Source organism: Leptinotarsa decemlineata, unplaced genomic scaffold (genome assembly GCF_025532065.1).
Source record: "Leptinotarsa decemlineata unplaced genomic scaffold, Ldec_3_MD MMD2_tig00000882_RagTag_RagTag, whole genome shotgun sequence".
Lineage (NCBI taxonomy): Eukaryota > Metazoa > Arthropoda > Insecta > Coleoptera > Chrysomelidae > Leptinotarsa > Leptinotarsa decemlineata.
In genome coordinates this window covers 19,147,723-19,161,934 of record NW_027412556.1, presented here as the reverse complement: position 1 = coordinate 19,161,934, position 14,212 = coordinate 19,147,723, and the positions used below count along the sequence as shown (strand labels likewise).

The 14,212-nt window shown below is 33.0% G+C and overlaps 2 protein-coding genes across 2 annotated transcripts in view; one reads left to right on the top strand and one right to left on the bottom strand.

Moving 5' to 3' along the window:
• Octalpha2R (alpha2-adrenergic-like octopamine receptor) overlaps positions 1–14,212 on the top strand; it is a 562,038-nt gene that overhangs the window by 485,630 nt on the left and 62,196 nt on the right. The gene's annotated exons all lie outside the window — the stretch shown is intronic.
• LOC141482207 (uncharacterized) lies at positions 8,075–12,780 on the bottom strand. The gene is made up of 4 exons (XM_074175193.1): positions 12,705–12,780; positions 12,267–12,464; positions 11,582–11,801; positions 8,075–11,071 (listed from the first exon to the last, which is right to left on the bottom strand). The coding sequence occupies exons 2-4, from the start codon at positions 12,404–12,406 to the stop codon at positions 10,886–10,888; spliced, it is 546 nt and encodes a 181-aa protein (XP_074031294.1). The 5' UTR covers positions 12,407–12,464; positions 12,705–12,780; the 3' UTR covers positions 8,075–10,885.

Here is a 14,212-nt window from a genome sequence, read left to right as displayed (position 1 = left end):
TAATCGGCTTCGTTAAGAAGCTGGGTTTATTTGGTCGAGTGTGAATAGGTGTGCGGTGGAGACTCGAATAGACCCACTCACTTTGGACCTAACCTAACTTAACCTCTTTCTGCTCCACGGCTTTAATGGGAGATGATTGTTTGACGGGAGTTGCCAATTGTTCGCTTGATTATGGGATTCCATATGTTGCATATCTCTACGTTAACTTGGTTGCATACATTGTTGGACAACAATTATGCGGCTTCTTTGAATTTCCTCCTAAACCAGTGTTCATCCCTGTGTATGATCTCAGCTTGGGACCACTCAAAGTTATGTTGATAGGTCCAAACATGCTCTGCTATTCCTGATATGCTGGTTTCCCCGTGCTGTGTGTGTTTTTTGTGCTTGGCAATGCGGACTTTCAATGACCTCTTATTTTTACCGGTATGGGATTTTCCGCACTCACAGGGTATCCAGTGAATCCAATTCTTGGAATCACAGTCCGCGTTTGGTGGCCTGGTTTTCATGAGGCTGCTGCGAATAGTGTTTCCGGATCTGAAGCAGGTTCTGATGTTGTACTTGGACCCAATTCTTTTCATCCTTTCCGATAATCCTCTGATGTAGGAAAGTACTTGTACTGGTTATGGCGGCTTCTCTTCCTTGTGAGGCTCTTGCTATCTTTTAGCCAAAGTCTGTTCCACGACCGCTTTGGAGTAGTCATTCCGTTGAAAATAATTTTTGATGACGTCCAGTTCCTTCTCAAGATCTTCCTTCGTATTACAGAGCCCGAAAACACGGTCTTATAGAGTCTTGATGACTCCTCTTTTAGTCGATTGATGGTGATTGGATTCGTGGTTCAGATACTATCCCGTGTGAGTAGGTTTTCGGTATACAGTTGTTTCCCATCTCAATATCAGTATAAATAATGTAAATACTCGCAAGAACTCCAATAACAATCTGATAACCTCAAAATGTTAAACTATTTACGTAAGAAAGAGATCGAAAATGAAAATATACAATTTCAATATGAATATGAAAAGAAACCTAATGAACATTCATATAGTCCTAAAAAAGCAATATTTTCATACCCAAAAAATACTGAATTCATCAAACAAATAAAAATCAAATTAGACTGCAGCGATGATAAAGTCTCACTACCAAACACTATTTTTCAAAATCAGTATCAGAAAAAATCAAAACATTAGATTTACCTCAAAATCAATTTTCCTTCATCTATAACTCACCATTTAGTTCTATGTATTTTATTCTTTACAGTAACTCGAAACTGGAAACTATAATAATGAGTTTCAAAAATGAAACGACAGCAGGTGTTGACGAGATTCCTTTGAAAGTAGTTGGAACTTGTGCTAACTTGTCAAAAAACGTACTATCCTAGACGAAGGTATTTTTCCAAAGCAACTAAAAACAAAAGTCGTGCCAGTTTATATATGTGTTCTAGGTTCTATTTCGAAAATAATGGAAAAAGCTACAGTTTTTTGGAACAAAATAATTTGATAAGTTCTTGCACGGCTTGAGAAAAATTTTTCAATTACCTGATATAATCCAATATAGTTTTGATAGCATAAATGAAGGATACTACACAGTTGGTATATTTTTTATCAAAGTAGAGCTTTCGAAATAATCAACTGGAAGTATTTGAGTAAAAATATCTATAAAATGGGAATAAGAGGGTCAATTAATCAATGGTTTGAATCTTATGTGAGTATAACTGGAAAATAGTCGATAAAGTCAACGACAATAATTATTAGGATCGATTTGATATGAATCTGGGGGCCCCACAGACGAAAAGTTGCTTGGACCACTATTATTTCTACTTTATGTTAATGAACTACCCCAAAACATAAAGGAGGGTCGAGTTTTCATGTATGCCGATGCTGTGACGTCCCCAGATCTAAATTAAATTGAAAATAAAACGAAATTAGTAGTCAGTGAATTCGAATGTTGATGTAGAAATAATCATTGAATAAATGATGAAGATAAAATAACATTTATTCAGTTTTCAAGTGAGTATCAGCACCCTCCCAAATAAATCTAGGAATCGAAATATACAAAATTCCTTGGAACACAACTTTACATGAAATTTTCATTCAATTATCACATCGATTACTTGTGCACTTCTCTGAAAAAAACGTATTTGGCTTTCCCAACAATGAAATCAAATTTTCTTAGGCATAATCTCTAGTGTATTTTAAGCTTATTATAAATATTACCATTTGGGGACACTCATCAGAAATGAATAGAAACTTTAAAATGCAAAAACGTTCCATTAGAATAATTTTTGATCTCTAATACAGAGAATTCTGTAAGAAAACATTCCAAAACCAAAAAATTAATTTTACCATTTATTTAATTTTACAAAATATTAAGCTGCGTTCATACAAATTCCCATTTGCTAACACGAAATGAAAAAATTCACTTTCATCAAACAAAACAAAGAAACAAACGACTTCCACCAGAAAAAAATAAACCGAAATGAGTACAAAGGTTCGCCAAAATATTTCAACTTATTACCACAGAGCAAGGGAAACAAATTTTCTCACATTCACGAAAAAAAGTCGAAGGCTTTCTGGTAACAAGTTATTTTTACTTCCTGATAGAGTATGAAAATAATATTTTTGTGTAACATGTGTTGTAAATGATATGAGTGATATTATATAAAATATATTTGGTGAAATGTGAAGTGTCATATATATAGTCGTGTATCAAAAATGTTGAATAAATTTTGACTTTGACTTTTACTGGGTGACTTTTTTTTTATTATTCAGATTTTCAATATATAAAAAATGTAATACAAATTATGAAATTATGAAACAACAAAAATTAATAGACGCTCCGGGGCGACTTGATTGATCCCAGTGGCGCATTTGCTTTTTCAGCGGCAGGAAAATCCGAAAAAACCTGCAGCACCCCATCATCTGAAGATCTTGATCTGCCAATGTCCTTGTAGAATAAAATTTAGGGTGTCTCCGGAGGCTAGATGAAGTTTCAGAAAATCACATACGTTTTTGCTACCTCTTGAACATCAAAGTAAACTTGTCGGGATTTTTCCAGCAAGAGGTCAACAAACACAAGACGAGATAGACATTATGGAATAATTCAATCCAGAGCGGTAAGAAGTATTGATTTCGCTATTTTCCTGCTTAAGAAAAGTATTCAACAAGAACCTCAAGAATTCGGAACAATCCTCTTGTTGTGCTAACGAGTTTCTAGTGGACGGTTGGTGGAAAAAAAAATGGTACATTCTAACGAAACAGTAGCTGCATGAACAGTTGTTTGAGTTTGGTGAATAAGTAGGAAACGTTCTAGTTCTCGTTCATCGTTAAAACCTCGTTCTTGAAATTCTTCGTCATGAACAACACTCGTTAAATGCTATCTATGTAGTCAGTGTTTCCTAAATTTTCTAATCCAATTTTCTTTGCAAGATTTTTAGGACATCTGATTCGTAAGGAAAAACATGTTACACAAAATCTGCATCAGAAACATTTCTCAAGCTGCAATCGATACTTTCAAGTAATGAAGGGTTTCGTAGAGGGATTGACTGGGCTTTTTCACTTTTTCTACACAACAGAAATGTTGAAACTCTTCTCGATGCCCATATTACCAAACAAACTGACATCTTTAGAAGATGGACACTATACAGTATAATCATTTCCTACTGACACCAACTTGATTGGTATAAGGTATATTCTCTATAAACAGTCGTACTTTAAGACATAACGAAATATAATAACTCGTAATTAACATTAGACAGACATTCATATGATAAGAAAACATCTATCTTGAAAATTGAATCTAATTATATTGATCTGAATAATTTGTACTAGATTGAAAACCCATTCTCCACGCGTGATTTTTGTAATGATGAGAAAAACTAACTTTCATATGAAATATAGAGAATTCATAGGAATTTCAATGATGAAGGAAATTGCTGATAGGAGATCGCAGATAGACGTTTCAACTAGATTTGGTTGTCAACACAAATAAATTATTCCAGTTCAGTCTGGAATGAATCTTTGAATAATTTATTAATATTGCCGAATGAGTTCAAGTAAACATAATTCATTGAAGGCGTGTCAAATCTAATTTGATTGAATATTGGAAGCGCCTATTTTGTGTGTTACCATTATTCTAAGTTAACAATAGTTTGTCAAATAAGACATTTCATTTCCATTACTTTATCATCGGAGTTTATATCGACAATATGTCGAAGACTTTGAATAATTGATGACAATCGGAATATTTTATCATTAACGAATATATTCCTTTGCGGATATAATTGTTAGGAGAGGGATTGCTTCAAAGTCATACAAGGTGAGTATTTGGTTTCATCACAAAACTCAATGAATATTTTTTTTTTGATATGGGTGGAAATTTTTAATTTTGAAAATTTTAAAATTCACAAATAGCGATTATTATTATATTGTTGAATGAAAGTGGGCCATTCACTTGAATTTCGGTCAAAAATGGGAAGTTCTTTCGGAAGACATTGCCTTGTTAATATTGTTATCATCTGAGAAAGAGTCATTTGGTACATATTTTTATAGAAGGAACTGACTATTTTCAGAACGAGAATCTCTTATCAATTCAATTCATTAATATCGAATGCTCATCTCCATCGTCATGCCCGTTTGTCCACAAAGTTCTACTGTCGATCCAATATTTATCTTTTTTTTGTGAACAGTGTGAGGATGGTTTTTATAAAGTACCAGCCCTAATCAAGGAAGTATCAGAACTGAAAGAACTTGTTAAAAAACTGGAAAATAATGAAGAAAAATTCGCAAATAATGAAGACAATTTCCAAATATCGAATACAACTAGTGTATGTCAGATACCAGACATGGAAGAAGTGATATCTGAAATGCTGGATAGGCAAAATAGAGCCTCAAATTCAATAATTTACAATATTGATGCATCCCAGAAAAATACGCAAAATGAACGTAACTCAGGAGATGAGCAGGCAGTTGAATTCATTTTAGAGGATTATAACGTTAACAAAAACAATATTAAACTATTCAGGGTTGGAAAATTCAATGCAGCAAAAATTAGGCCACTTAAAGTTATTCTGAGCTCTCCAGAAGAAGCTAAACTTGTTTTAAAAAATAAATCAACAAAAATCCCAGGAATAAAAATATCCGGAGACCAAACCAAACCTCAATAAGAATATTTTAAACGTATTAAAGCCAAACTTGAAGAGTTCATAAGAAATGGTGATGATTCAAAAACAATAAAATTTATTAACAATAAACCAACCATAGTAAACAAAAATATTACTTCACAACACAAAAAACCGATAAAGGACCCTTATATCCACCTCTTTAGTGATATCATATACATGAACGCCCAAAGTTTGCTGCATAAAATTAACCAAATTCAAATAAGCATTTTATATTACTCTCCAAAAATAATTCTAGTTAGTCAGTCTGAAATTACTGCGTACAATGCGATTATCCAACCACATTTTGATTACTGTGCTTCTATTATTTTCTTTTTTAATCTTAATCAAACATCTCAATTACAAAAACTTCAAAATGGTGGTATGCGAATTGTTCTATAAGTGAATAGATTCACTGAAATCGGAATTATGTTACAAACTTTGCGGTGGCTACCAGTTTCTTTACGGTTGTATTACTTAACTATGACATTTATATATAAAATTCTGAATAACTTATCACCCCCATATTTTTCTGAATTTGTTAGTTTGAATTTAGAAGTGCACAAATATGCCACAAGAAATCATACTAATTTGCATTTATGCAGAACAAATAGGAGAAGTGCCATGAATTCTTTATTTTTCAAAGGGTTTGTTGCATACAATAAATTGCCAAATGAGATTAAATCTAGTCCATCATTAAGTATTTTTAAAAAACAGTTATTGAAATCTATTCACAATGCTAGATAGAATAAAACTCGGTAAGATAATATTAATAAATATAGTATTTGTATGTTGTTTTCTGCTTTTTATCATTGTATTGGAGCTACACCTATATTGCAATGTATTTTTAATAGCAAATGTATGTCGTTATTTTTCAAACTGTAAATGTTTATTTTCATTTTCTATGTTAGTAATATGTTTTATATAATATTGTGTAGATATTAGGATTACCTATTTCAATAAATATATTCTTCTTCTTACCAACTCTGCAAAGGCGTACCAAAATAATATTTTTATTTATTCAATCACATAGGTATTTACGTTAAAATTGTTACATTAGGTGGCGCTACCTGGTGTCAATGGTAAAACTGATTATATTTTCTTATTATGCCTAATACAGTACTTCAAAAAGAACAGAAAAATATACAAAATAATTATTATGTTCCTTTTATATAGAAATAGAACTACAAAGCAAAGAAATAATTACCTATGTTATGCTTATGAAGTTTCAGAATCCATTGACTCGTCCGAAGAGGAATCCCCAGTCACACTTGAAGCTATTATTAATTGGTCGAAAACAGTGGTTACCATTCCGTCCAATCTCCACATTTTCTCTCCTTCCTTGATCACATGGGCTACAGCATTAGCCCAATCTTCTTTCCGTATCCGTTCCATTGCGAGTTCTAATAAACGTTGGACATCAGAAATGTTATGTCACGTTTTCACGAGCTACGTAACCCTTAATTTGAGCCCAGAGTAATTCTTTCGGGTTTAACTCGCAATAGTAAGGAGGAAGTCTCAAAATGGTGATGCCTTCAGCACGAGCTATTGTATCCACCACATGCTGATGATATCTGTCACGATGCTGTTTAATGACACTCATAAGCTCGGCCTTAACCATGTCCTCGGAAAATGGAATTCCTTTTTGTCCTAACCAACTCTGCATGTCTGCTTTTCTGGTGGTTATAGTTGGCAGCTGTTTTACTAATCGGCTGTGATAAGAAGCGTTATCCATTCCTATTACCGAATTTGGCTCGACTCGTGAAAGAAGGAATTCAAATCATCATTCAAACCATCCATGTCTTCGTGATAATCCCCCGTTTTTTTTTATAAAAAAATTAGTGCACTATCGTCTAAAAAGCCACTCTCGCAACCTATATGGACGACAATTAGTCGTTGCCCTTTACCCGTTGGTCCGCGTAACCCTGTTGATAAACCGTCCACAAATGCTTGACGATAACCAGTTACAGTAGTATTTTGCCAGATCTTAGATACTGTGTGACCAGCATTCACCCACGTTTCGTCCAGATAATAAATATTTTTGTGAGCAGAACGCATTTCTTCTCTTTCTATTAAGACAGACTTACGGGATCGTTTGGCATACATAAATTTTAAATCTTTTATTATTTTCCTTAACTTCTCTTTGCTCATTTTTGGAATGAGATCATTATCCATTAACTTTGTCCTAATGGATTCGAGGGTTGACGCTTCATTCTCAAAAAAGAAAGAATGAATGGTATAGCGTACAAAATTTTTCTAGTAGGTACTCGTCCAATTCAATTTTTTTTCTACTACGACAATGTACTTTTGGAGCTTGCACAATCCCAGTCACCTTTTTTTCACGTACAATGCGTACAATTGTCGACACGAATATTCCCGTAAAAAATGAACACTGGGCTACAGCTTCCACTGTACGGAGTGTATTTTTTAAATTTTCGTACACTCGACAATCTGTTTTTCTTCTAACGACATAAACTTTCGCTTTCTTTGTACATTACTTGGACCTGCTACGGCATTAATCTTAATACTATAAAAATAATAAAATTCAATCATATTATTCCATGGACGTAGAAAAATAAATGGACTCGGCAAACCAATACCTTCAACACAGAATGTTTTGAAGCCGCTCGGTTCGGTGGCGAGCGGGTTACGGGGAAGGAGGAATCTTGCGATAGACTGTGACATACCCTCCAACGACAGTGGCGCACGCAATAAATTCAATATGGGCAATGTAAACGAAAATGTGCAAAATGTTATATACTTATGAAAACTTCAGAGATTTATTCATCAATTATTGTTAGAGATTATAGATATTTCCGATATCAATTACAGGAAAACTTCATTGTATTCGAAATAAATATAATTACTCGAAAAAATCGGCTCTTTTAAAAAACTGTTGAAAATTGATAAATAAAAAAAGAGGAAAAAGGAACAATGTTTTGAATTGTGTATTTTGATCTATTCTAGTTCTATCATATTGAAGGTACAAAATAACAATCACAAAACGGTATTTCTTTGTAATTTTAAGAGTAGATGGGTTACTAAAGTAATTAGTAAGAAGATAATATTCACCTTTTGATTGAATTTACAATTTGACTGTCTAATTTTCTTTAACCCACCATTATTTTGTCGTAGCAGACTTTCTCTCTCTAACAACGAAAATCATCAAAAGTGTCATTGCCTCTCCTTGAAATCAAAACTCATTGTTAGATTTTACATCAACTATTATTTTTGTGCTATCACCAGATATATTTTGCAACTATATCAACTTCATGAGGCTTTCGAAAAAGCTTGAATTTGGCTTCCTGCACGAAGAGGAAGTCTTTGTTTGCATCTCAGATGGTATCTTTTTCTTGTTCTGAGGTAGGATTGTAAATTAAACAACTCGAGTTTAAAGAATAACTGTAATGAAACAAATAAAACAATACAAAATAAACAACAATAACAACAATAAAAAAAAATTATTACAATTTGAAAAGGAACCAAATATAAATATATCCATGAATCCATACCGAATAATATCATATGAGAAATAGTGTCGGTTCACAATTGAAACTAGGCAATTAAAAATTAACCTTTTACAATTATATAGTATTATATAATCATATTGAAACAACTACCCAATAATTTTGATAAATAACCCACTCGATAATATGAATGAAAATATTTTTCAGAAATAGTTGTTTGAAATTAGAAACTTCGAAGAAGATGCAAACCCAAACACCAAACTGGAATCTCGCACTCTACATACGTTTCGCTAACCAAGTTAGCGCTAACTTGGTTAGTGAAACGGGCGTCGAGTGCGAGTGATTCCAGTTTGGTGTTTGGGTTTTCATCTTCTCCAAAGTTTCTAAGAGTTTTATTGATTTCGAAACAAAACAGTTTTTGTCAATATACTCCTAACTCGTTTTGTTGATGAATCTAATTTAGAGGATGTTTCATGATGAATTCTAATGTTGAAATATTTTTTTAAAATCAGTTTCAATAGCTACAATGAATGACCACCAATGGCATCTTCATCATACAAGTGATCACCAAAATAATCATATATTTTTGGTGGCATGTTTTTCAGAGTATTATTCACCAAAACATTCATTAGGTTTTTTATTCTATTACTGAATATGTTGTTAGTTTTATGGAAAAATCTAAAATACTTTTCAGCAACAACACAAACTTCTACTAATAACTTTAATGCTTCAGTGAGGTTTCGATATTCCTTTCTTATAAGCAGTGTAGAGGTAGTCTCATCATTTTCATGAAATAAAAGGGACTTACATCTAAAACGTGAAACAATATTTTCCAGGCTCCTCGACATATAACCCGCCATATAACAGACAGTATAATTAACATAATATGTTAAACACCCAGCAGAAGAATGGAGAAAATCCAACGCTCGTATGTCTTCACTCAGTTTATTCTCAAATATAAGAAAGATCTTCCCCATTCTCACTGATGGTAACTCGACCACTGTTACAAAATAATATCGAGGTTGCATCTCAGTTCAAAGAATTTCCCGTATCTCCAGCTTTTATTTCTGAATGAACTATCAACCTTTTATAAGCTGCCTCAAATTGTCTAGCAGTTGGATTGTTATTGAATCCCACACGACTTCTAACTGCTCCAAAGAACAATTCAACATGATCCTGGGATAATTTATAAGTTAGAATATATTTCAGTTTTCCAGATTCAACATAAGATTTGTAGAGGCCTTTGAGGCTTTCTATACAAATAAGAAATCCTAAAAAACCAGTTTTTCTCTTTGATTTCAATACCTCAACTTTTCCTGTAGACAGATGCAATATGTATTCCTCAATAATGTCAAGATAGTCGAAAAATTGCCTACTCGTTACAGGAGACAAAGGTTTTTTATAATTATATTCAGCAAATCTATTTTTTGCTTTGAAAATGTCGAATAAATCATTGAAGTAACAAGCGAACAATGCAGTTGCTTCCGCTCCTTGGAATTCAGGCAGTAATAAATCTTTACATAGATATATCAAAGAATCTGCTACACTTTCACATAGCGTTTGTGTGGCGATTTTGACTTTCATTTTTCCTCTAGTCCACAGTATGTGACGTTTTCGCAGTTTTGTTGCAGCATGTAACCCCTCATTATATTGAATGTTAATTAATTTGTCAAAATAATCTCAACTCACTTGATTTTTATCAGAGTCTTGCAAGTTCTTATAAGATCCTAAACAATTTCTTACCAATTTTATCATATGACATGGATCTAGAAATAAATATACCTTTTCCTTCGTAACAGGATGATTAAAATGAGTTTTCATTGGTGAAACATTGAAATCTGCTCCCAGAATTGAAGCCATCTTGAAATTGGCTGCAGTACTATCAAATGTTACAGAGGACACAATTACTCCAGTTTCATCAACCAACTCTAAACATTTCTTAACAAGACCAGCTTTGTCAGATCCAGAAAGACCATCTAAGAGAAAATATCCAACAGGTATTTTCCAACAACTGTTCAAACAAACTAGCATAAACACCAACACTTCTTCAGCTTCAAGAAGTTGATCGCTATCCAAATCAGTACCAATATCTACATACCCACAAAACTTTTTGCCAGTCCATTCAACTTGTTTTCGAATGGACATTTCATCAAAAATTAAATTACAAATAATATCACATTTTTTTTTGTTTAGCTGCATTAACTTTCAGTTTCAATGCTGTTAACACTTCTTTTGTCCACCCAGGAGCACCAGCAACTGATTGGTATCATTTTGATAAAGTTGTCGGGTGCGGTGAAGAATTATTGAATGTCGTCCTAACATAATTATATGCCTTAGTAGAATAAAAGCTCAGAGTTAGAGCAAATGATCTAAGTGCTGGTGTATATTTTTGAGTTCTGGGACCCTTAAGCATCCTTTTGGAAAGTTCAGATGTTGACTCTGACATAGAAGCCTGCAACAAAAAATATGCTAGATTTCTTTGAAGATCAAAAAGTTGTTATCACATGATTTATCATAATCGAGTATGTATGAATTCAAAAGAACATAAAATAGTAAGTTGCTGGAACTTTCAACTTCTCAGAATGAGTCGATTATTCATAAAAGAAAACTTTTGTTTCAATTCTTTCACAGAGTGTTGAGATGATAAACAAAATTAAAATTTTAGAGTAAGTGGAAAAAAAGGAGTTTTTGTATATGTTTAAACTGTACCCATAATGCTACTTGAAATGAAGTGTATAGAAAAAAATAAACACAAAACCCAATATATCCCATAATGCGCTACATATTATAGCACCGAAAATTTTTCAATCACTTCCTTATGACATCAAAGATGACTATTTCATTATCATTATCATATTTTCTGCTCGGCAAAGAAGTTCATGAGCAATCAACTCTACAAAAATCTATAATTTTCATACAATTTGTTGTGGTGGTGAAACGGATTGAAACCTTATTAACTCACTCTCAATGAACTTTCACAATCTTCACGGACCAAAGATTTAGCTTTCAAATGGTTTATCAGTGAATCCGAGTTTGTCACCTTGGACCGCAGTCTCCGCACTGACTGTTGTAAAGTTCTAATTTTAGTTTTCTGGCCTGTCAAGATTTTTTTCATTGTTTTCAGATTTCTTCTGACCTTACGAGGAGTTGAAAAATCACTGGTAGCTAGGTCATCAGGAGCTCTGAAATGAATATAAATGAAATTCAGTTTTTTATCAAAAACTGTTCATCTTTTTTTTAACATGTTATATTGAAGTTTATTAATTTAGTATTATTTCCCTATGAAATGAACATCGTTCATGTTTCTTGGGATTAATAAAGAATAATAATAATAATGTTCAAGCTGTTATTTGTATTCACAAGCATGCACATGTCAAAGAACATAATTCTGAATATTCTGGAAAACTATAAGATTAGACTGCAAATATCAACAATAATTAATTCACATTGAAATGACAAGCAGAAAAATACTGGCCTAAAATATCAAAATGAACTGAAATTATTTTTATTATTATTGCACGCATATTGTTACTATTGACGGATACAGATTTGGGAATCATGGTTACAAGTAGCTTACAAATACAGCTAACCCATTGCTTGTGATAACTTCCTAAAACTATTTCTCTGTTAGATTATTTTTCACTTACTTTCTCTTCTGCAAATTTGTGGGCGAGTTTGTTTCCTTTTCTGTGACTAAGTTATAAATTAGTTCAGTTTCGGATGCAGTCAATGTTTCTGGGCTAGAATCAATACATTTTTCATATTCGCCTTTTGAATGTATGCCCATTTCTGGAGTCAGAGTATGAGATATTCCGGTCTGATGAGTCTGCACATTGCTTCTTAATCTAAAAATTTTAGAATGCTCAGATTGGGCCAATTTCTAAATGGAAAACACTATTAGTTTCAAAATCCCACAGGAAACATTGGAACCAATTCAGTTTTCCTTTGATATTTTTTTTGGCACTGAGACTACAAAATTCCGTGAGCATAAAAGATCATTATTTGATTATTAGCACAATACCAGGAGCAGAAATAGTTATTAAAATGAGCCTCATGCATGTTACACCACCTGGGTTTGATCTTACCTCTTTAGTGGAGGGCCATCAATAGACTTCCAAAAAATTGTTTTCTGAAGCTGTATCTGTTGAATTTGTAGATGAGTCATCCTTTCTGAAACAAGTTAATTTATGTTACGAAAAAAATATTGTTAGAAAATGATAACTGTTGAATGATTACTATACCTTGAAGTTGGAGGAATATACTCTTGATTAAAAGACAAAGGACGGGCACCTTTTTTCAGGAATATTTTTCCACTGGATTTCACTTCAAACGTTTCTCCCTCAAAATGAACGGAACAAATTCTTGCATACTTTAGAGTATTTTCGGGGCGTTGTTTCAATCCCAAATTCTCAAACCAAACTGCTCTTTCAGTGTCATCAGTTGGAAATCTGAAAATTTTTGCTTTTCATTCATTAATACGTGTAGATAGAAATTATTAGAATTTGTATATTCAAAATGTTTTCATCTGAAAACATTGCATTTTACTGCGTGCCATGCAAAATGAATTTTGGTTTCATTTTGAAGTACCTATCTATAGCAATTCGAAACTCATTGTGATGCCTATGAGCAAAAACCTGTATTCACTCACCTGTGTAAGGTCAATTTTTAGTTAGAACATTGGGATTGCTTGCAAACCCAACAGTAAAGCACCATTATCAGTTTCTATCTATTATTTAACTATATATAAACCAAACACAGTAACAAATTCACTATTTTCAATAAATATCACAAACCAAACTATGTCAACACGAAGTGGAGGGAAACAGTAAACACTCTAGGATAACATAGACAAACAGAACAAGGCAGCAGTGTTGCCAATGGGAATTGTACAAAATGCATACCAACCTGTCGCCGATGTAATTATTCTATTCAATCAACTGTTTCTCTTTCCCTCTCTCTCTCACTAAATATATCATAATAAAGAGAGATATCCAAAATCCTTGCAGAATATCAAAATTCCTTACAAATTCCTTGCATATCTTTATTACTGCATTTCAGTTTCTGAATAATCGGCTTACTTGCTAATGCAGTAATTACTGGCAAATTGGCATCACTGCAAGGCAGGTAGTAGGCTTCCAAACGACAAATTCGACAGTGTTGCCACGAGTTCACTTGTAACGAACTGTGCCGATTTATATGGTATAGACAAATATTTTCGAAGTGAATGTGGCACTAGTTTAGGTTCTGAAATGTTTGATGTCTATTTTAACCTCATGAGAGAGGTCATAACTTCATGCTGTTGAATGTAATTTGTTAGTTTTGAAGTTCCGCACACTGATATTAAAGAATTATCACGGATTCAATATGGCAACGTCCATATCCACATCGTGATCTTAGAATGCTCCCATTCATTGGCTTCATTTAATGAGGTAAATAACTGAGTCCATTTATTTTTCTACGTCCATGTATTATTCAGCTATTTGTCAGTTGTTTACTTACCACAAAAACTATTTTAAAGTTGATGTATTTTGAAAAACACCTTATTGTGAGATTTTCACTAGAACAGATTAACAAATCCGCAACACGTGTTTTG

Coding starts and splice junctions, on each gene's coding strand:
- LOC141482207 (XM_074175193.1), bottom strand. CDS start 12,406: ATGGGCATACATTCAAAAGGCGAATATGAAAAATGTATTGATTCTAGC. Junction 11,802..12,266: donor ACAAATTTGCAGAAGAGAAA/GTAAGTGAAAAA, acceptor TATTCATTTCAG/AGCTCCTGATGACCTAGCTA. Junction 11,072..11,581: donor ATTGTGAAAGTTCATTGAGA/GTGAGTTAATAA, acceptor TTTTTGTTGCAG/GCTTCTATGTCAGAGTCAAC.